Here is a 25,038-nt window from a genome sequence, read left to right on the forward strand (position 1 = left end):
TTCAATGTAGGCATCAGAATTGATCGTTCGGTTGGGTGGTAAGAGTTCGAAGTAGATAATTCCTTTGCAATCCCACCAAACTGATAACAAAACCTTCTTTTGACGAGTTGGTTTGAGTTGGTTTAGCTGACCTTCTCCACGATCTTTTCCGCTTGATATTGTTGTAAAAGAAATTCAGTAATTATGTAAATATTGAAATTTTATTTTATTTATGTTTGACATCATACATATTTCCTTATTTACTACAGCGCAAATGGAATCAATCTGCAGAAATATACGTAAATATTGCATCCACATTTAATTAAATAGAAATGTATTCATATATTTAAGGCAATGTATGGTATGTATGTATTAAAAAGTGAAAAGCTTAAAACTCGTGTATTACACACTAAAACCAGTCAATAGTCAAGGGTCAAAATGCGTCTCGAAACTCAGTGGAGATATGAAAAGTGGATTTTGTTTAGCGGATTATAAGTATAAGCATAGATATATACATATCGATCTTGTTTAAAACGTTTTTTATATCATCTTATAGTTTTTTGTATTATATTGGTAATTATAAAATATAGATGGCGAAGAGAGATGATTTTTTTTGTTCGTGTAGCTACGTTTTGCAGATTTATGCTGCGGGATGAAATGTCGTTGCGTGATTGTATTAAAATTGTCTCTAACTCTCCCACAGTCATTGGGAAAATATTGAATTAATTTAAAAATGTTCAACGCAGTTACTTATTTAGCAATAATTTATATTTTCTTTCAGACTATGCACATAACAGTGCAATCCAGTATTATTTAACGAATTCATTCACGCGCGAAAAATAACCGGCTAATTTTTTGATTACGTCAGATTTCGAATAAGTGGCGCTATACGAAAATGATTTAATTTAGAACTTATTTTAATATGAAAATGCATATCACAGTAAATCTCTTGTTCTAAATGAAAGAATCACACGTGGAAAATTTTTAAATCAATAAAATGAAATGGTAAAATTGCCTTTCGGCAGTAAAATAAAAGCTCTAGAATGCTATATATATTTAGGAATACAATAAGTTGGCTAAGATAAGTGGGTATATGCCACCTGAACGATCTGAATTTAAATCTGTAACATCGGAGTTACAATTTTTGAACCAGGTCTTTGCTGCGGACTTTGTGAAAATTTGTTGCAGATGACAGAAATTCATTGTGCCATTCGGAGAAAATGTTACTGCAAATTTACCAATTTTTGCCATCTGTTCTGTCTTTCCATTAATCGGTATGCCAGAATGGCCCGGTCACCACTCCACATGAACATTCGGGAATTCAAACTCCGAGAGCTTCGCGTGAAACAGAGCGATACAGTGATTGCTGGAAACTTTTGAAGGCCTGCACAGCTTGCAGGCTGTTTAGCTCTCCGACAAGCTAACAACTTTGAACGCGCGCGCCTGATGAGCAACATTTAATGTCTTTAGCAATCCCATAACTCTCCAAAAATGGAGTATGTGTGACATTCTACTCCACAGCCGACCGAGTTGAACAAAACCGAAGCATCAGCAGCAAAAACATCAAAGCTATTAGCTAAATACTCATGTAATTTTTGTGCAAAAGTGGCTCTTGTTTCTGCTGTGGTCACCTTGCTCTTAAAAGTGGTGATGTTTTTCCAAGGCAGATGGTATTCGATGAGTAACTTTTTCATGGCAGAAATACGCTCGGAAGATTGCCATTGAATGGTAGCCAGTCACGCAAAAAACCCATTCGGCTCTTCAAATAAAACTTTCTAACTTCAAGATAGATGCTCACGAAATGCTATAGATTTAAATGTATCTTGCTAAACACTATCCACTTTCAAAACCACTTTTTCTATACCTAATTTATACTATTTGACTTTTTAACACACACAAATTAAGTTTTACATTTGAATACAAGCAGAAATACTTAACTCGAATATTTAGTTAATATCTGTAGTGCATGCTTAGCAGCGGCCTTTTTTGCCTGTTTACCATTCAAACCAAAACCGTTTACTTCAACACTTTTGTCAAGACATGTAAACTGGCATTTCACCATGTATGTTTCATTGTCTGAAATCGGTTTGCTGTACTTGGGATTTGCATGTTTATGATCATTCAACTGTCGCACTGCATCGATGGGCACTTGCTGGGCGAACTGGTTGAATTCCTGCTCTAGCAAGCCGTAAATGACATGCCAAGTTGTACGCAGGTCACGACTATCGAGATAGACTGCGGCAATAAGTGCTTCCAGAATATCACCTAACGCTTTAGGCACATCAACATTATCCGATATATTATAAGTGGCTCCTTCCACCTCATTTTCAGTCATAATATTTTCCTCTGACAATATGTGCACTTGATCGGTAACATAGTAATTATGCTTTTCTTGGTATTTGTCGAAATTCTTGATAGACTCAGCCAGCGAACTATTTTCAGCCAGTAAAAATAAGTGGAAGCGATGACGCACACAGACGCAACCCAAAGTTATGTTATTGACCAGTGCCGATCGCAAATCGGTGAGCATACCGGGGTCCATGTGACTATAGCGTTCAAAGATATAGCATGAAACCATAAAGTCGAGTATGGCATCTCCAATAAATTCGAGTTCTTGATAGCAACCAGTGATGCGATTGGTCGGATAGGACGGATGTGTTAAAGCCTATAGGCAATAATAAATATTTTGGGTGAGAAAAAAAAATCGAAATTTAAATAAAAAGTTATACCTGAAGTAAGTACGCCCGATCACGGAATTTATAGCCCAAATTCTCTTCCAGTTTAGGATAGTTGATAATGTAGCTATCGACTTGGCGAGGAGATATATTTGTATGTAGCAAAGGACCGCCTAATTTCAGGTCCATTAAACGTGTAAAGGATTGGTCTGCATCAGGTTTACATATGCCAAAAAACTCCAACATACGGAAGGTATTAATAATACCGTAATTTTTTACACAAACTCCAAATATGGCCTCCAAAGTGTCGGCAACGACTTTATCGCGCAACACCTCCTTGTATGCAAACAAATTCAGTCCGCTGTCAAGTCTCTCTTCTTCCGCCAGTTTACGTGCTTGCCTGCTACTAGCGTTCAATTTAGTTAGATGCATGGCAGAACAACAACCGCTGAGAATTTCATCGTCATCCAGTTCGATACCATACAAATCACTCGGTGTTAAATTTTCCAATACTTGTTCATTATTTTTTAAAAGTTCCAAAAGGTTGCGTGGCAAACTGATTAATGGAGGCAACCACTCATGTGGGGGCTTGAATAAATATCCACAAATACATTCCGGTATATCGGTCTGAAGCATACAATAAATAAGATTGCGATTTGATACTAGCTTTCCTTTAATTTCAGTTAGAAATCCCTCGTGCCATTTTGGGTACTTATGTGCCAAATAAAGAGAGATAGAAAATTTTAGGAATGAATCGCCTAAAAACTCAAATCGCTCCATATCGAAAACGTCATTTGCGCCGGCCGTTGTAATGGCGGCCAAAAAGTCTGCTTGCTCAGCGGTCTTCAAAGTCTGCTCACTCAATGTTAGTTCTAATATATCGAGGCGCCGTTTATCAGCTAATGGCACGTCACATAGCGAAATACTACACGAATCCTTTCCGCGTACTGGTGAACTGGCTGCATTCTGATTTGGCATATTCAACTGCGACTGCGACAACGACCATTCACCATCAGTTAGTTTCAGTGCATCTAATTCTATTGCTAAGCCGCTTATAAATTTGTAATAATAATCTAATTCAACGGGGAATAACGACTCAGGCTTCCGAGAAAAGTCTTCGGGCTCCAAATACTCCTTCCATGCCACATCATCTATATGAAGCATCTCAAATTCGTCCTCTATGGAGCTAGTAGGCATAGCCGGTAACAGTTTTTTCGGTTCCTGCAGTATAAAAAAAGTTTGTATTGTTTAATTGTGAATGTGACACATGTCTAAATACTTATATATACATATGTAACCGAAATTATATATAATACAATATAACAAAAACTCTAGTGTATTCGTAATATCGAAAAAATGCGCACACCGTCGGGGAAGAGAAATTTTCAAAACTTAACGAGAATTTTGAACCGCTCCAAATTTACTTTTTACTTTACTAAAATTTAATGGGCGTATCCGATTTTTCTTCTTTTTTATCTGCATAAAAAGTCTGAAATTTTTATGAAAATTTCTCGAGTTGATATAAATTTTGTAGAAATTTTTAAACTTTGATTTCTATGGTAATTGCTGTAAAATGAACTATATTTTTATGAAAAAATAAAGAAATTTAAAAAACAAAAGAAAAGTAGTCATAGTAGTAGTGGTAGTATAGCAAGGCGAATCTATTAATCTACTGCTAGTAGACCAGCTGGCGCATTATTTATTATTTACATTCAAAATTGTAAATTTGTTTTAAATAAATAAATCACTCCTTCGTTTTCTACTTTAACGTGACATTCTAATGTAAAAAATATTGTTGTGGGCCTAGTGCCACCACCTTTAATAAATTCGCCTTGTAGTAGTTGTTTGATGGCTGTATACTGTAAGGTCTCGTTTTATGCGGATTATTCGTATTTCATTCAAACATTTTTAGGACAATCATCGCGATGTTTAATTACTGATTACATTGTTAGAAAAGGAAGAGAATGAAGTTTGTGGAAATCCATCGCCCTTACCGCAAATATATGTACATATATTGCAGAGACAGTCTCTTCTGATGATGCAGGTGATTTGGATTACAAAATGTGAAACTATTTTAGGTTTCAATAAAATAAAATAAATTAAGTATGAGTACAAGTTTAATTTCAAATTTTATATGAATTTCTTGCAGAAATTCGAAGTAATTCAGTAAAATGCCTGTTTCTTTTAATCCTCTGGGGACGAGTGTCGGGATATAGCCGTCCAAATTAGTTCGTAGGTGTAAGGCTCCCGACGTTTGTCGTTCTGAGCGATATGATACGCTAGGTATTGTAAAAGGGTCACGTTTTCATTCAAAGACATTAGGGACCATTAGCGATGAAGCCTTATCTTCCTAATAATGTAAATTAACGACGTGAGACGATGATAATCAGAACGAATTTAAATTCTTCGATTCAGTCTCTCAATGGAGGCTCTCTCCAGGAGGCTTTTTATATATTATATTTTATCCAACGCACGATGGCTAAGCGATCTAGAGATGATACGTTAGTTAGTGACAGTTCTGACGAATATTGCTTTGAATCTGATAAGACGGAAGATGACGGCATTACTTCGTCAAGTGGAAGTTGAATCCGTGCAATAAGGAATCTACTCAGGCATTTCAACATTAGCAGTGATAGCACATTGTTTATAATTAATTTTTGATTTTATGAAAAAATTCACTTGTGATAAATAAGGCCTTAGTTTTTATAAAGTTCGACGTATTTATTTTCTTTACTGCGCACTCCAATATACCTCTCGTCCTTAGCGACGCTCGCCCGTCGAGCGGCACCTTCCCCAAAGGGTTAATTCCTGCAAACTTTTTTATACGGTTTTGCGTTAATTTTAACTCGATGTTTTGGTTTTATGCGATTTTAGAAAATTACGAAACGTATCCCTACTTTTTCAAGGCAAGTAAAGTATTTTTTAATGCGAATTTTTTATATGCGTTTTTATGTAGAATGTATCCACCGCATAAAACGAGACCTTACAGTACATTGATTATATTTTTTTCATAAGCGAAATCTCCAAAGTCACTACACAAGATTTTGAACAAAATCTCGATATTAAATATCGTTATAAAGGAACACTCACATCTGGCTCTTCCATGGCATTACCGTCAAAATCTACTGCACGCTTTAATGACCCATCGACAGCTAATTGCTTTGGCTGGTATTCCACACTATCCACTATGCCCAGAAATGTATTAACACGACATCGCAAATTTTCTGCATGCAACAAGAAATGCACCCGATGTAAAATGCTCGGCAGAAACAAAGCTTTCAGCCACATATCACCCGGATACATGAAGTTGTGACAAAGCTCAGGTATTAGGTGTATGGCACAATTATTTTTATGCACATTTGATGATTTGCCAACAGCATTTATGAAGAAATTACGTCGCGAAGTTAGAGCGCGCACTTCAAGCATAAATTGATTTGGTTGCACAACGCAATCCACTTCGTTCTTGTATTTGCAATCAATGAAATCAACATAGCTTGAATAATCGTTATTGTCGAAGGGACTTAATGGTGTACGATCGGTTAGTACCTTGGTTACCACAAAACGCTGATTTTCTCTGCCCGAATACCATTTGTTAACCACTTTGCCAATATAGTCCTCCGGCTTGTAAATCTTTTGTTTCCTTTCGCTAACGCTGTATTTACGCTGTGGTAATAGACGTTGGAAGTTTTCTACCAACTCCCAGTCTATTTTACCCGCATTGATCGGTACTATCAGGTATGAATTCTCTTGGTTACGCTGATCTAGTACGAAGAAAGTTTTCCAACACTCGAGCAAATCACGGAAGAGCATCAAATGGAATTTACATAATTTTTGTAATTGCTGTTCATTGGTTATGGTCAATGTGAGCGGTTGTGGGGCTATTTTCACCGAAATTTTACCTTGATTCATGAAGAGAGGCATTTCTGCGAGTGGTGGTATGCGTTTACGCGACAAAATTGCATAGTTACGATTGCTCTGCAATAGTGTACTTATATGTAGAGAGTAGTCATTGATTTCAAAGTGGGGATGCGCATGAATCTCGTAGGCATAGCAAATTTCATTTAGATGCGGGATAGCATTTTGGAGTTCATCCGGATATTTGCGATTGTACAAGCGCCGCTGTTGTTTGCCCGCTGTTTTTGAGGTCACTGCGCATGCAAATATAAAGAAATATAACCACTATTAACTTTATTCTATTAAAATAATTATTATTTATTTATTTATTGATTCAATTAATAGTCTAAAAAATACTTTGTTTCTTACAGACTATGAAAACAGATTATCTTCTTCTATCTATCTTCTATATATATAAATGTGAAAATCTGTCCCTATATTCGCTTAAAACTCGAGAACGGCTGAACGGATTTATCTTATCTTGGTCTTGAATTATTCGTGGAGGTCTAGGGAAGGTTTAAAAGGTGAGAAAAATTCGAATAATTGCCGGGAAAATGGTCAAAACGTGGACCCGGGTAACCTTTGGTTGTGTATGTACAATATGGGTATCAAATGAAAGCTGTTGATAAGTACTTTAATACGGGGTCATTTTCATACCTATTGATCACTAAGGTCTCGAAATATATGCCAAAACGTGGACCCGCCGTGTCTTTGCACCGAATTAAACCAAACTTACACACATTGTTAAGGAGGTATTGAAGATGGTTTCCGTATAGTTTGGATACCTATTGGTAGATACGGTCTCGAGATATAGGTCAAAACGTGGACCCGGGTAACCTGGGGATGTGTATGTACAATATGGGTATCAAATGGAAGCTGTTGGTGAATACTTTAGTTCAGAGTATTTCCATCCGCTCCGTGACTAGGGTCTCGAGATAGAGACCAAAACGTGGACCCTAGAATATGTTTGTACAATATGGATATCAAATGAAAGCTGTGGTTAAGTGCTTTAATACGGGTTAATTTTCATACCTATTGATGACTACGGTCTCAAAATATATGCCAAAACGTGGACCCGCCGTGTCTTTAAACCGAATTAAACCAAACTTACACACATTGTTAAGTAGGTATTGAAGATGGTTTCCGTATAGTTTGAATACCTATTGGTAGATAGGGTCTCGAGATATAGGTCAAAACGTGGACCCGGGTAACCTTCGGACGTATATGTACAATATGGGTAGCAAATGGAAGCTTTTAATGATTTCTATAGTATAGACTATTTTTATACCGTTCCGTGACTAGGGTCTCGAGATATAGGTCAAAACGTGGACCCGGGTAACCTTTGGTTGTGTATGTACAATATGGGTATCAAATGAAAGCTGTTGATAAGTGCTTTAATATGGGGTAATTTTCATACTTATTGATGACTAGGGTCTCGAAATATATGCCAAAACGTGGATCCACCGTGTATTTGCCCAGCGAAGCGGGCCGGGTTTGCTAGTTGCTAAATAAATAAATCAAAGTAAAATTAAAGTTATAATTAACTAGTTTCAATTGTAATGAGTGAAAGAAAAAGATAAATTTCTTATAACTTACAGAGAAAGATTATTAGATACTACTAAGAATTTAGTTCAACAATTCATTTAGTTCTATTTAACAACAGTGCAAGAGCCCTGGGTCTTTAGGGGCCGCCTCTGTGGCTTTAGCGCGTTGAAAGGGCCACGGTATTATATGACAGGAGTTCGAGTAGACCTAGGCCCGGTCTTATAGTATCATCCCATCTCACTGTGACGAGTCTTGAGCAATTCTGTTGTCAGGACCTGGTAGCTGCTGAGGTGTGTTATAAGGGTAGAAGCGGATGGCTGAGATTTGTGATTGCAGCTGCTTATTTTCCTTACGATGCCGTTGCGGGGCTTTGACGTGACAGGGTATTGAGGCTGCAGTTGAGAAATCTGCGATGCCTTAGTTGAATGTTCTGAGTTAGCCTATCCAATTCGACCTCTCCTTGATCGGACTCCCGTTCCGTGGTGAAACCGAGAGCTCCAAACATTGAGGCGTGAGTCGAGAAAAATTCTAAACTGGGCCCTCAAGACTAATCTTGGGGACTGAGAGCGATACCGTCATATTCAGAGGAACTACAAGAAGCTAATTCGTGAGTCGAAAAGGGTTTCTTTTAGGGAATTCTGCGGCGGTATTGAATCTCTGAGTGACACGGCGAAATTGGTTAGGATCCTGAAAAGCGATCTAACCGCAAAGCTGGGGTCATTTAGGAAATCTGATGGCTCCTTCACGAAGAAGCAAAGTGAGACATTCAGCTTGCTTATGGACTCTTACTGTCCAGGAAATCAGGTAAGCATTGGCCGGCAGCAGCCCTTAACGAAAGAGGTTGCTGTCAGAGCTGCTACACCTTCTCGGCGTGACTGGTACGTTGTGAGATCTATGGTGAATGAAGCGGCCATTCGATTTGCCATCGAATCTTTTGGCTTCTACAAGTCTTCCGGACCAGGTGGCATGTATACCGCCATGCTGAAGGAAGGCATAGGGTCAGTGACTGCAGCCTAAAGAAAATCTTCACTGCATGCCTGGCACTGACTTATATACCACGCTCGTGGAGGATGGTGAGGGTTGCTTTCGTCCTTAAGGTTGGGATAGATGACTACACCAGCCCCTAAAGCTTTAGACCTATCAGCATGACCTCTTTCATGCTGAAAAGTCTCGAACGGCTAGTGGAGTTGCATATGCGTCAGAGGTCGCTGAAGGTTCACCCTCTCTCTCCATTTCAGCATGCATATCAAAGCGGAAAATCCTGCGAGTCGGCACTGCAAAACCTTGTTGCTAGGATAGAGCGGGCCATCGACAGGAGGGATTAGGCTATGGGCATTTTTAGGGATATAGAGGGGGCCTTTTATAGTACCACTATCAACAGTATGTGCAGCTCCTCACGGTGCGGGAGGAGGAGGATCTGCTGGGGTCGCCCGGGGTTAATAGGGGCTGCCCCCAAGGTGGTGTGCTGTCTCCATTGCTCTGGTGCATGGTGATCGATCCTCTACTCACCACCTTAAATGATGCTGGAGTCTATACACAAGCATAGGCGGACGACGTTGTCTGTCTTATAACGGGCCCTTCGCTTATGAACATCTGTAGAAAAGTGTAGAAAACTCTGGATATGATTGACACTTGGTGCTGTGCGAATAGGCTATCGGCAAACCCCACCAAAACTGGTATTGTCCTCTTTACCAGAAGGAGGAAGCTTGATGGACTCGTTCTGCCTAAGCTAAAAGGAGTCACGATCCAGCTATCCAAAGAAATCAAATATCTTGGAGTAATCCTCGATAGTAAACTTCTTTGGAAGTCACACGTTGAAACAAAGACATCCAAAGCACTGACAGTTTTCTGGCAGTACAAAAGTTTCTTTGGGGAAAACGTGGGGTCTTTCTCCTAGCAAGGTCCTATGGATCTACACGGCTATGATAAGATCTATTATAACCTATGCATCAGTGGTCTGGATGAGTAGACTCTCTCTCTCGTGGGAGTCAGGAGGACCTTATCGAGACTACAACGCACTGTGGCCATCTGTTGCACGAACTTCTTTGGTCCAGGGCCCGTTTTGCCACTCCCTTCTGCGGCTATCAAAGCCACGGTTAACAAATGGGTTACTACAACCCACAAGCAAGCTTGACTGGCTGAGAGAGGCTGCAGATGGACTAAACTGATGTTACCTGTCATGCCCGATCGATTGTCGCAAACCCTCCTGTCATTAACCTGTTAAGTGATTATGTCTAAGAAAAACTAATCGCTTCACAGGTTAAGCAGAAGGGAGTGCAGACGGCTGGTTGGACTGATGACGGGCCACTTTCTGTGGGCGAAGCACATGGAAAGGGTGGGCATCTCAGACAGTGCACTCTACCCAGCTGGTGAAGAGGAGGATGAGACGGCGGACCACTTCCAGTGAGCACAACCCCGCCTTCGCTCGAATGCACTGATGTGTTAAGAAGCGGCCATCTTGGGTCCCTGGCACCACAAGATCTACCCAGATTTCTTCGAAGATCGGGTAGGTTTAAAGAAAATTAAAAGGGAATCCAAGTGTAGTACAATGGACTAAATTAATGTGAGATCACTTGCTAGTTGTCCCGACAAAACAAAAACCCAATTTGTGGAAAAGTGGTTCTTTGTGAAAGAAAAACCCAAGGCAGTATGATTTGAAAGCGAATTTAATTCTCCCAGAGTTCTAGAAATCTGACCATTGGAAGCATAATTAGTTCTTACCATCCCTAAACAGAAAAAATCATGATTCCGCAAACTTCGCTGAGGAATATTGAAATTGATTTTCTCGAGTAGCAATGGGAAGTCAATGACCTCATTTATGAAATCGAAAAGGAAAGTAATGGAGAGAATAGTCCTTCTAATATCTAGTGATTTTAGATTAATGAGCAAGCACCGACTTTTATAGGATGGAGTTGGATCAGTGAAATTTAAAGAACGCAAAGCATAACGCACAAAAGCTTTCTGGGCACGTTCAAGTCTACTAATATGACAAGCATAATATGGTATCCAAATAAAGACGGCGTATTCCAACTTCGAACGCACCCGAGACGTATATAATTACTTTAGAGTATATGGATCAACAAAGTCCGAACTAAAACGTCGAATAAACGCAAGTACGGAATAAGACTTTTAAATGGTGCAATTTAATTATATTAATTTTGTTGGCTCTTATAAAACTTTCATAAAAATGGAATACAATTCATGCAATATTAAGCGATTTACCCTACACATCGATATTGCATTTATGTTTACACAATTTTTTTCTCAACAGTAATCACCCGCGGCGGATAATGGCAAAGCTGCTTATTAAACCACTTGGCATTCACAGGTGGTTTCATCTCATGTTGGATTACATCAAGACACACTTTTCCAATTTATTCTGATTATTAAATGAAGACTGTATTTTTCACGAGCTATTTCACTTGGGTTATTTTTGTTTTGCATTGTCTTGAGTGCTTTAGCTTCAAAGTTTCCCCCAACACTCTCAATTTTTCGTAGGTGTGTTGACATTTTCTTTTTGATTCATACCTTACTTCACCTTAAGTACCGAGTTCACACTAAGGCTCTTTCTCTGTTATTATTTCTCTTTCGTATTATCATTTTATGTTCTCAGTTCTTAAAAAAACACCCGATACTTAAGCAGTACAACAGAATCGACCCCGACATACTAAACATATGTCCAGCATGTGAAAGCACCGCGCACGACACTAACCACCTTTTCACACGCCCCATCAAATACACTCATCTAACACCCCTTTTCCTCTGGACCCGACCTGTCGAAACAGCAAGTTTCCTGGGCCTACCGTTAGATGAACTAGGCGAAGACGGCCAGTGATCTACATTGCACTGACAGAGATATGTATACTGCTACAACAACAATAACAACAACACACAATCAATTTGCTTTCCGAAAATACTCCCCTATTTTAACTAGATTTACTTACCATCGTCATTAAATTTTTTCCAATGATCGAAGAGTTCTTCCGCTACCTTCTGTACACATTCACGCTTGGTCACGGGCAAGAGTCGGTCATTTAGTTCCCCGTGTTCGTACAATTTTATACACGCCTTAAAAGCAGCAGATATTTTTGCTTCCTTGGTAGTAGGATATGTATCGCTCTGCGATTAAAAAAATGTATGTATATCAAAATTTATGAATTTATTTATACAAGAACATAAGTGCCCTTTTTTTTAAGTACAAAGGCAACATATTATATGTACATACATTAGGGTAAGCGGGACGAAAAGCGAAAACACCCACTTCCCACTAAACCGTAACGGCTCTCTTCTCATAGTTAAATATTCAGATTTTCACTGTGTTGTCTGACACCCGGTTCTATGACAAGATAGATAAATATGAGGTTTGGCTAAGGGCGTAACGATACATTTTGGGAGTTATATATTAAAAAAAAATTTAATGTAATAAAAAAAATAAGTAACATCAAATTTAAATTTGGAGTGTACACTTTTTTTAGGTTACTCTCTTTATTATTGTATTGTATAATATTTCAAGAGGTTTTCTGGTAAGCCGGCCACCCTAATGTACATATATGAAATATAATTGACGGTTAAGCTGCAATTAGTGATGTCGTACCTTAGCTATAACCGTAACCATAGCAGATGATCTCTGATCAAGCATATGGGCATCACTGTAAACGATTATATGTGCCGCACCATAACGCCATAACCATAACCGTAGTCATATGTATCTATTGAATTTGGTATTTTCCCCGTAACCGTAAGCAGCTGTGAAATACTTTACATTTGTTTCGATATTTGTGATAAAAATTTGAATATTAGAAATGATCAACGAAAAATTAATTGACTTAGTAAAAAATTGTGCGTGTTTTTATGACAAAATGCAAATGATGTCATTTATTCAATATCAGCTATTTACGGTTACGGCATTAGTCAATCGTTCCCACGACAGTCGGTGCTACGTACCAGAACAACCCGGATTTATATTCGGCCAAGGACTGCCACTTCAGCAGCATTCCCCGTATCTGTATGAGGAATGTTTATACTGCTATAACAACAACAATAATAACAACAACAACGGCATGGCTAATCGACAAATGCTGTAATGTTTCGGCTATGGTTAAGGTTACGGCTATGGCGCTGTAGTTACAGCACCACTAATTGCAGCTTTAAACCCTTTTTGGGTGTTTCGCAGAGCTCCTCCCTCCATTTGTGGTGTACACACTAATGTATGCTCACATAATTAAGGCACTTCATTTTCTTACAATAATCGCAATATTTTTAATGCAACATTTTTTCCGTCAATTTCTTTATAAAACGCATGTTCGGGGACAATTTTTTGAATTTTGTTAAATATTTGTGAGTTTTGTACAACTGATTTGATTTATAAGATCTTTTTAACAATACAATATTTTTATAAGCATTAAAAAAAAATTAGCATGAAAAATATTGTGAATTATGTAGTTATGTGAGCACATGTGTATGTACTATTTTTATATTTTTATATTTGCTCACAATTATTGTCTCCTTCAGTGAAGATTGCAGCGGCATTGTTAGCTCTACAGTTATTCCTCTCTCAGTACTTGTTTTAGTGAACCATGGTACAGCGACGCCAAAGGCATCTGAGGGCAGCAGTTGAGTATAACGAGATAACAGTGATAAGGCACGCGATGCAAATAAAATGGCACCGCTCGGCAATGTAAAAGGTTTAATTAAATCCACAAATTGTTCGGCGATTTTTTCCTCTTTGGGATCATCTCGATCCAAAATGCGTCCAATCAAATAATTCTGTATGATTTGGTGTGCCTCTTGATATTTTTTAATTTGTGATGCCACTTGTAATTTGTCCACCTCCGGCGTGAATATGGCATAAATAGATTCACTACTACGTGCTCGCCCCTTTGATTGCACATAAGAATTAAACGTCTTTAAAGGATCGTAAGCGAAGACGTAATTGCAGGCCTGTACATCAATGCCCTCTTCTAGTACATTCGAACAGACAATCACATTACACTCACCGGAGCGGAAGCTTTCGATGGCCTGTGGACAAATAGAACTTTATGTTATTTAAATTTTTTTTTATAGGCACTTATATATTCATGGAAAAAACATAATATGTCGTCCCCGTGCTTGCGGGAAGGTGAATATTTTCGTGGAAGTGAATTTGAAATTTGTTCGCAATAGTTTTTGAAATAAATGTTGCAAATTAAACTAGGATTTAACCTTTGATCTAAAAGTAAGTTCACATACATATGCAGTAATTAGCAATAAATCCACAAAATTAATCTACCCGTTCACTTATGGCAGAATGGCTGCAAAATTGACAATCAGCTGTCAATACTGTTTTGAAATGCTTTTCTTCCTAGAAATTGCTATGGTGGAATATTTTGGAGTTTTTGGTTTTTTTAATTATTATTAACGATATGAGGAAAAGACAAGGAGAAGAAATAGCTAATTTAATGGCGCAATTGGCTGCTAATAATAAACAGTTCTGTAACACAGAAAGCACAGGGTTGTATATAAAAAAGTATGGTAATAATCTAGGATTATTTTATAATCTCAGATTTCGGCAGAGAAAATTGTATGGGTAATCTTGCTTTTAATTGGGAGTTAAGCACGAAAAAGTAGATAATCTTATATGTGAGCGTATTATAAGTTACATATACCGAACTACTCATACTGAGTAAAATACATATCGCACCCTAAATACAAAAGGGTCACAACTCAAAATTTTCCACACTCGAGCTTGACTTGTTTACAGTAGCACAGAAAACAAACTATGTGACATATCACGCTGAAATTTGCCACGTAAGCTTATAACAGTCCTACCAAAAAACAAAAAATTTATTTTTGCCATATGTCATCCGCGGACCGTTTTATTGATAACGTGTCGTTCATATTTGAGCAGAAGTACATTTTGAGTTGTGACCCTTTTGTACATATTTAGGGTGCGATATATGTTTTTTTAACGTGATCATTATGCAGTTTGGTGGATGCAAACAAAATTCACGGCTATTATGGGCTGATGTCAAATAATACCTTCAAAAAATACGTATATTCAGCGCATGTATCTTCATATGTTACTATTCTAAAAACTTAAGAGTAGACATACATTTATCAATATTTATATTGTTTCTCGGTTTCCATAGAATTCCCAAATGTATTAAAGAAACGCAAGAGGGCAAGAATGGTTATCCAACATATCGAAATAGAGCACCTGATAAGGAGGTACTGCAGCAATACTTAAAATGAGACAAATATGGACAACCGAAGGGATGGTAATTACTTTCCCATTCTACCTCGATGCCGAAACCCATAAACGTTGAATATAAGGTCTGTTTATAAAACAAATAGTTTGTAAGAATTGTTACAAATTATCACGTTTTGCTGTTCATGTACCCGAAAAACTTCCAAAGTAGGGGAAAGTGAGAGTGCACAATGACATTTCATTTTGAGGGGAAGTTGCAGGTTTTTACTAGATCAATTTTTACTTGTAAGAATTTGCAAGTGAGAAAAACAGGTGATCGCAAGGTGAAAATAAACACGAATTAAAATTTGCCAATTGTAATTGCTTATGGAATGTTCTTCATCTGACAGCGATGATGAAATGGAACAAATTATTTTAGACAGAATTAATTCATGTGATTCCGAAGCTCGCTGTTTTGCATTTTATTTGCTTTTTTTTTAATTTAGTACAAGATAGTTTAAGGGAAAATATTTTAATGTTTGTGATTTTTCCTGCCAACAATTTAATCAGCTGTTCATAAAACTTGCAAATTGTTACTGGTTTTGCGTTCATGACTTTTTTTATTTCTCTCTTTGAGAGAAAATTCTCGGAAATTAAGTTACTGGCAAGTTACTGGATAATTCTTACATGAACACACCCATAAATTTATGTATGAGTGTAAATGGTCGTTATACGTCGGGAGCTTTCTCGCGCTTTTTCGACTTTCCTATACACCAACGATACCCGACGTTGATTCATCTAGCAATACATTTAGAAAATGGACAAAGATAATATTTTACAGCAAATAATATAGAAGAAGTTCTATAAAATCCAAGCGAAACTACACTTACGGTATTTTTTAAGTTATGTGTAACATATTCGTTCATGAAAACTCAGTTCCTCCGTTTCATAGGTACATAGGTAGGTAGGGCAAATGGTTGAAGTGCCTGTCTGGAACTCCTCAAGTAGCACTGAAGCGCCGTTTTGACACCATGAGACCTCTAACAAGCAGATATCTACAGCCATCCAGAGCTGTTGATATAATGGAGAATATTGGTGGGATTTAGGTTGGCGCACTACCCAGGCTGTCGAAGAAAGGAACACCCAGTAATCTAAATCGTCTAGCTGCCAAGCCTGGACATTTACAGAGAAAGTGCTAAACAGTCTCCTTTTCTGAAAGGCCCCTACAGCTTTTGCAATGAGGGTTAAATGGTAACCCTAGCTTTTTCCCGTGAATGCGGTATATCGTTGGGGTCAAAGGGTTTTCGAAATAGCACATGAAGAAATGGAGCTCCATCTTTTTTTTTGCGCTTTCCTGGGATATAATTTGTGCAGTTCCCATTTTACCAACTGTCAGGAGGATGCCGATGACCGGGTAGGAGGTCTCTGAGGCCAATTCAGTCTCCTTCCTGGCAAGCTCATCAGCAATTTTATTTCCCTCTATGTTTCTATGTGCTGGAACCCAGATCAGAGAAATGTTACCGACACACCCAAGAGATTGATCTCCTCCTTACAGGAGTTTACTAATTTCGTTCTGGACTATGGCGTCGTCAGAGCCTTGATTGTGGCTTGACTATCGGAGAAAATGTTAATATCTCCTTCGCTCCCGCGTTCTCTAAGCATTTTGCATGCCTGCAAGATCGCAAAGACTTCACAATCAAAAATTAGTCTAAGGGGAGTGATATTGCTCGGGTGAGCACCGAGGAGCCGTAGAGATATTCCTTTTGTGGTGCTAGGTGGTTTCACCAGCGCATTAAGCGATGTAGAGGCCGTGGAGGCTAAGTGCGCCTGATGGCGGGAGCAACATATGGTCACAAATCGTGTGCCTCAAGGCCTGACCGCAGGTTTTAGTGTGGTTGCAGTGATTACGCAACAGAAATAAATTTCAGGTCCAGGGTTAGGGTAAATGCCAGCTTTAAGAAGTATTGGATACAGAAACTGCTCCACTGACGATAAACGAGAGGTGAGGTTCAGGACACTGAGGCGGCAGCCCTTAATCGGAGGAAGCTCATGCCATTCTGGTACATAGAACCGATTGTCACGGGAATACAACCCAGCAGTAGTACCTGCTATTGTGTTACAAGATGGCCAGGGGTGTTTTTTTAGGTCGAGCAGATAGTAAACGTCATAGTTTTTAAAGTGTTGCTGTGCTGTGCTGTCTTTCTTCCGCAGTTAAAGCCACAAGCTGTATTCGATAAGTGTACCTACTAAAGATGTAGAACAGTGCAGGGCAGAATATCAAGTTAACAAGCGAAAACGATGCGATTCAGTGCAAACCTACTGATTTTTGGTGGCTCCGATGCAATTGATTCATACGTAGAAGATGCGCTAATGTGAAACCTTTAATTAAGAAAGGAGAGGAACCAAGAAATTGCGTGGAATAATCCATTAGCATCGTACTCGGACAAGGAGTTTCTTATTATTGTTCTTAAAGCATTTATTATGGATAAAGTATTATGAAATATATGTTTATACTACAGTCCGTCCCTTGGGTGGACACTCACCGTCAGTAAACTTTTGTCCGCCTAAGAGATGTATTCGCTCAATGGACACCAAGGGAGGGTAGCTTATTGTAGAGCTTTTTCATTAATTGAATATATTTCTTATTTGAATAAAAAAATATCGATATTACATTATTCAAAGAAAAATGTGTATCAAATGTATCAATGTTTTTCAAAGTATAATAATAACGAAAATAAAAATACATATTTCATATTGCATTTCAGTCAATAAACTACATACATTGGCATTGGCCAAGGCGCATTCATTAAAGGTGGTGGTACTCGCCCAACAACAATGTTCTGTACGTTTGATTGTCAAAGCAAAGTATTGGGAAACTAGAAAATAAATAATGAATTCTGAGCTGACAGCCACATGGACATGGCAAAAAAAAAAACAAGTCACCAACTTTAATAGATTCGCCTAGGTTTATTTATTTTTACAATTCGAAAGCAGTAAAGTCATCGCTACAAAATCACCTTACGTTTGAAATATAATATCTTTGTAATATCTCTGTGTCAGTACTATGATCGTTAATAGTTTCAGAATTTGAATGCGAGGAATTTTGATAACTCAAATAACAAAGCCACGTTACCAGCGGCAAGGCATCTTCGGGCTCGAATTCAGTTTTGACATATTTCTATTTTTGTCAAACCCTGCTTTTTGGAAACAGTTTTTTATGGTTTACGTTTGAACTTTTGCCCGAGCTTCTTCATTTTTAATCAAGCCAGTCTCGAAGTTTACCAAGATATGCTTAAGTCAAACAACAACAAATCAATACACAAACCAGACAATTATCTGGAGAGTCACTTTTTTGCCTTTCGTAAGTAGGTATGTGCATATGAAAGTGTGTATGTGCATATGTAAGTAATTGCTCACTCACATTTTTATGAGGAGTTCGCGTCCGCTCAATAGAGGTTTTTGTGTCAATTTTATGAAAAATAACTGTCGGCATCCGACCAAGAAAGGGTCCGCTAAAGAGAGGGTAATTTGTTCCGAAATTTATACTTAAAACTTGGTGTAGGAAAAAGTGTCCGTCAGGAGAGGTTACACTGTAATACCTTCTAGAATTTTTTCATCTAATATATATCAAAACACTCTTCCATTCGGTGAAGAAAGTTCATATTTTAAAATTTACTTTCTGTTGTGTTCTTGCCTTGTACATCTTCAAAAAAGGAAGTGTTTTTGTTTTTGTTTTGCGCCGCACTAACTCGGATATGCAGAAAGTCTATCCTTGTGCAAAAAAGTGCAAGTTAGTAATTACTCAAAAACCAGACGTCAGGACAGTTTAGTGCAAAAACTAGGTTCATCGAACACTTTTTTTTGCACTAGAGTACTCTAGTGAAACATCTTAAATCTCCTACTGGGTTGTTTTGATTTTAATGGAATATGTACATGAAAACGCACATATGTATATACTAGGGATGATCGATGTTGGAAAAACATCGATGTTGGCATCGATGTCATAATCGAAAGCCCAACATCTATGTTCGATATTTATCGAAAACTAAACATCGATGATTTTTGCAATAATAATAACAAATTTAATTTTAAAGTAAACAGAAAAAAATAAAATATAGCTTAAACAAACTAAAAATGTATATACAGCGTTTTTCAATAGGTGCGCTTCAACTTTTTTCCGATAGGGAGGGCGAACGACGCAATATTTTTTATTTTTCGCTTGTCATTTGTAAACTTCATTAGTATACATTTCATCATGGAACGCTATACACTTGAGCACAAGCCACACAGCACACGCTACAATTGATTTGTTGAAGAGTAAGTTCGATGAGCGCATTATTTCCAGAAATGGGCCGGTCGAATGGCCGCCGCGCTCGTGTGATTCGACGCCTCTAGACTATTTTCTTTGGGGTTATGTGAAGTCATTGGTCTACAGTAACAAGCCGGCGACGATTTGTGAGCTCAGAGCAAATATTGAACGCGAAATTGCTGGAATTTTTGCCGATTTATGCAAAAGAGTGGTCGAAAATTGGGTTCAACGATTGGACTTCGTAAAACGTGCACGCGGTGGTCATGCAAAAAAAATCGAATTTCATACTTAAATGTATATGTTCAAACTCGATAATAAAAAAAAAATTAGTTAAAAAAGTCAAACCGTTTGTGTTTTATTCAAAAAAAAAAAGTTGAAGCACTCTTACTGAAAAACGCTTTATAAAAAACAAATAAGATCAAAAAGATACATAACTAAATATAACATAAATACAGTAAAATCGTTCGAGATTTATTAAGAAACAGAAGATCAAATTAATACAAATTCCAATGTTTTTATCCATTGACTGAAGGAAAAGTAATTTTGATAGAGAAGAACCTTTCAATCTATTTTTATCCATTGACTGAAGGAAAAGTAATTTTGATAGAGAAGAACCTTTCAATCTATTTCTTTGCTGGTAAAGAGTAGAGCCAGCTTTTGAAAACAGTCTTTCAGATGGCGTTAATGTAGCGATAGTACTCAAATATTTCACTGCTATTTTTTTTAATTTCGGATAAGTGGAACCGGTGACATTATTCCAAACTTGGATAGGATCTTGTTTGAGATCAGACACTGGATAAGATCAAATGAGTAAATTATAACAGCCAACGCACGCACAACATAAATATTTATCAAGATACAACAAACGAAAACGAAACGAACAGAAAAGAGGCTCTCTCTCTGTTCTCTCTCAGAGAGCGTGAGCGCAAGCGAGGCGACGAAGAACGTCAACGAAGGAAGGGAACAACCCGTGCGCAGTGCGCACTCGCTCTACTCGCTCGATACTGTGGATGTAAGTTAACATCGATATTCGATGATCGATTCCGTTAACATCGATGGTACGATATTTTTCATATAGCAACATCGATGTTTTTGCTTTCAACATCAATGTTTATCGAGCATCCCTAGTATATACACAAACGCACAATATACAAATTTTTCCAATGTATGGGACTTGCTCGCCCTTAAGCCGTGTTTGGGCATCACTGTACTGCATGCAACACTACGTCGCTACAAGCTACACTTATACATATATGCTCGTTTTACTAAATATTATATTATTTACTTCATCACTTACCGATTTGTTCCATTTCTGATCAAGAACGCTTTCTATACTTGGCATTATCGAATTCCGTCCCACCATGAACTGCGGCCGTAGCACTTTCGTTAGAGCCGGTTCCAGTTCAGCATACTTTTTCAGTACGTAGAATACACATTTAGCTGTGTAGCGTCGTTCCACAAATATCAAGCAACGAATATCGGCCGGATCTTTATTAGAAAATAGTTTTTTCGCTAAAAGAAGAAGCGTTCGCATTTTGGGCGTAGAAAAATTTAGTATTATATCCAGCGTGTGACAAACAGTATCTGGAAGTGAGTCCTCTTCTTTTAGCTCCATTACAAGCATATGACGTATTTTTTCACATACGCTGATTGTATACCGATAGAGATTGCGTAAAGCCAATGTTTCGGCCTGTCGCTTCTTTATTTCAAATTCCATTATCGGTGACATAATTGCTATAGCTGATGCATATAAGCCGAACTCATTTGTTTGATATAAGAAATCTTTTAGTAGATTTGTTATGAATGTCTTTTTATTTTGACGATATCCTGCCAAATTTTTTGTCTGCTTTACTGAAATAGTCCCTAAATCCCATTGTTTTATCACATCAAAACTTTCATTTACGATCCGTTCGATATGCTTAAGCAATTGAAAATCGTGGGTTTGTCTCGTGAAAGTTATTAGTTGTTCTTTTGGTTTTGTCGAATATCTATTTGGATGATTGAGGGTTTAATATTTGGTATTTGAAACAAAGTCTTTTAAAACAACTTACAGCATAACATTTTGGTATTTTTCCATACTACTAACTGTGACAATATTACCACGGAAAGTAGACTCTAAACATTCAAGCTCCTCGCGGATTCTAGCAAGTTTGTTACCCTTCAACAAGACACCAGTTAAGCCAATCACACGCGGTAATTTAGTTTTGTCTGCAACTTCTTGGAAGTGACGCATGAACTCATGCATCGGATGGTTTCTTGTTGCATGGTGGCATTCGTCGACTACGACCACACTTAAATCAGTGATTTTAATGTAATTTTGTGAAACTATATCCACAAAAATTTGTGCAGTCCCTACTAGAACCTACGTTCAGAATACATTTTTAGCTGATTAATGCTAAATATATCGCATGTAACTTACTTGATTTACACTGATTTCTTCATCCCATTTTTTTCTCGACCAACTGTCAACATCGCGCTCGCCTACATAGAAACCAATTTGCAAATTAGTGCATCGTTTAAGTTCTATAGCCTGTTGGCGTGCTAACTCGACAGTATTACACATGAATATAGCACGTTTTCCACCATTTTCAATTGTTCTAGTTAATGGACAAAAAACTCACAATTAATCGTTGGCGTACATATATAGTACTGATATCTCTAGCAGCCATTCCCAAAAATTTATGGAGAAGCTTTGTGTTATAACAACAATAAAAATCTATACAATTAGTGCTATCAACTCACTCTTGCATTTGATGCGAAAAACGCTTCAATGCCATTATCGCCACGTAAGTTTTGCCGGCGCCGGTAGGAAGATATATTATCGCGTTCCGATCCATGACATAGTTTAGGAGGTCCAACTGGTAGTGGCGCGGCTCCATTGTCTTCTTCGGTATAATCTTCAAACCGCGTTTTAATTATTAAGCAAAATTTTATTAATTTGATTCGATTAAAATTTAAACGGAAACTTACATTTGTAACAAGATTCGTTGTCATTGTTTTTTTTTTTGTCGTTTCTGATTTTCTTTCCAGGAAATTTATTTGTTGTATACTCTTTTTCTTACTGCTGATTAAAACTCATCCAATTGCTTCAGCAACTGATGCGGTTGTGAAATTGAGCTGATCAATATTTCTTACGTGGCACTAGCACACTGGGGGATATGTTATTTGTTTTGCTTTGGGAGTGAGCAAGTACTTAATTTATATTAACTTCGGTGATTTCCCGACTTAAAGAAAAAAAAAGCACCAAGTAAAGCACATTAAGTACGCCTGGATCGTTGTACAGAATCATAAATAAAAACACTCTCAGCTGGTTGTCAAAAAATACCCACAGTTAAAATCACCTGATTCCGAAACGCCTTTTTATCTAACATGGTTGCATAAAAGATGATTAAAGTCGAAAAAAATAAGAAAAAGTCTAAAAAATTACGTAAAAGCTCAGATATTTCTCAATAAAAATTAGTATTATAGCTAATATATATAGTAAAAATATTTGTTATTGTAAATTTTCGAAGTCCACGACATTATTCTGTGTTTTTCTTTTTGTGATATTCTATTGATTCTAATATTACCATAAAAATTCGAATTTTGCATAGCAACCCCGCCAAACGCTCAAACAAAAAGACCAAACACAATAGGGTTGCCAGAATGGGTCCGTTGCGGCAGCGCATTTGACAAACGTAACGTGTAAAACGTACTGTGGTGCCAAAATGAAAGTATTGCCGCATATAAACACAACATCAACAGATGTTCTTGTCAGTTTTCTTTTTGTTGTGAAATATGTTATAAAATTAATGCTTATTAAAGCGAAAGAGAGTTTTAATAGAATTTATGGTAGTCGTAGGTGCGACCATAATCAGGATCGACATATTCATTTATTTTATTCCATTTACTTTCTGATTTTAATTTCATGTAATAAAAAACATCATCGGTAAAATTTTGCGCGGAAGTGGAAAATAAGAGTACCGTAACTTAACCTAACTCAAGAATGATAGATGTTTTTATTGTCTTGTATGTAAAGTTTTACTTTGCTAAGAATAATTTGTCACCAGAACTCAGCTAATTAGTTCGCTGCTGAAAAAATGACGCAATTTGACATTTGAGGATTCGATTAGAGTAGAGTTGCTTTAAAATTAAACGTATGAGACAAAGTGGATTTGTGATTTATTTATTTATTATAAATCCGCCTTGGTATGATACATATATAATACATATGTATATATAATTGGCGCGTACACCCTTTTTGGGTGTATGGCCGAGCTCAAGGTGGATTTATTAAGGTGACAGCATTCACCCAGCTGAATTTTTCGCCGTAGGTATGGCTTACGTCAAAATGATATGCTTTGTTTGTATGTATTGGTATGTTTACATTCGTATGTTTACATTTGATTACTGGTTTTGACGTGATGCTTGGACCAAACGCAACAACAAATACATGTAGGGTTTTACTTATATGTGTTTGCTGTCACCTGTAATAAATTCGCCTTGGACCAAACGCAACAACAAATACATGTAGGGTTTTACTTATATGTGCAGAGAACGTAAATTCATAGAGAAGGCGCAGGAACGAATGGACAGGTTAAATGTCAAAACACATCAAAACGAGGGTAGGAAATTAACAGTAGTGAGTTAACATAGCGGAGCGTAATCAACATAGCGGAGCGTAGTCAACAGAAATATATATAGCGTTTGCATTGAAATGTAAAATGCCATGATTTGATGTTAGAGAAAAGAAAATAACAGCAGACTTGTACATTTTTCTTTCATGCTTATTTGCCGTCGGCATTTTGCATGCGCAAATGGATTATTTCTTGTGAGATGAATAAATTAATTCTAAGTATATGCATGCATGAATGTGAAATTTTAAGTATCTAATTAACTAAATTGTATTGATATTAAGTGCATTATCAAAATAATTTCAAAATATTCACATAAAAAAATGGTTTTGTAAACCATTCATTTGCATCAACGGTTATTATTCAACAATATGTGTCCTTTTTAAATTTTTATATCCATATGTATGTACATATATTCATATACTAAATAGATATAACATCTACCATCCATATTCAGGTGGGCAGAAAAAAATCTTGACCTGCCTCAAAACACAGCTCATATGTATCTCCATATAAAAAATTCAAAAGCAAATAGACAAACGTATGCAAACATATTCCTAACATATGCAAAAAAAACTCATCTAAACGGTATTCGCGTACATAAACATATGTATGTATATATGCATATATGAATACATATGTTGGGACCATGTACATATGTACGTAAATGTTTCTATTCTAAGCAAAACAATGAATATTCGTATATACATATAATATAACCGCACATACTTACTTTATGCCTCTACATGTGTATGCTTCCAAAACTATAATTCTAAGCCTAGCGACTACAAGAACAAAATGCATTCCTATTCGTAGCTGCTGCGGCCATGATTTGTTACCCGCGACGGCGCTGAACAG

General features: G+C 37.3%; 1 protein-coding gene across 1 annotated transcript; it reads right to left on the reverse strand.

The window, feature by feature from the left end:
* Positions 1–181: 181 nt before the first annotated feature.
* Positions 182–22,843, reverse strand: LOC129246082 (endoribonuclease dcr-1). Its single transcript, XM_054884616.1, has 10 exons — positions 22,538–22,843; positions 22,310–22,464; positions 21,987–22,164; positions 21,619–21,929; positions 20,865–21,555; positions 13,587–14,111; positions 12,038–12,212; positions 5,745–6,802; positions 2,709–3,875; positions 182–2,644 (listed from the first exon to the last, which is right to left on the reverse strand). Exons 1-10 carry the CDS (start codon positions 22,559–22,561, stop codon positions 1,913–1,915), a joined length of 5,016 nt encoding a protein of 1,671 aa, XP_054740591.1. The 5' UTR covers positions 22,562–22,843; the 3' UTR covers positions 182–1,912.
* Positions 22,844–25,038: the final 2,195 nt, after the last annotated feature.

Source organism: Anastrepha obliqua, chromosome 4 (genome assembly GCF_027943255.1).
Source record: "Anastrepha obliqua isolate idAnaObli1 chromosome 4, idAnaObli1_1.0, whole genome shotgun sequence".
NCBI lineage: Eukaryota > Metazoa > Arthropoda > Insecta > Diptera > Tephritidae > Anastrepha > Anastrepha obliqua.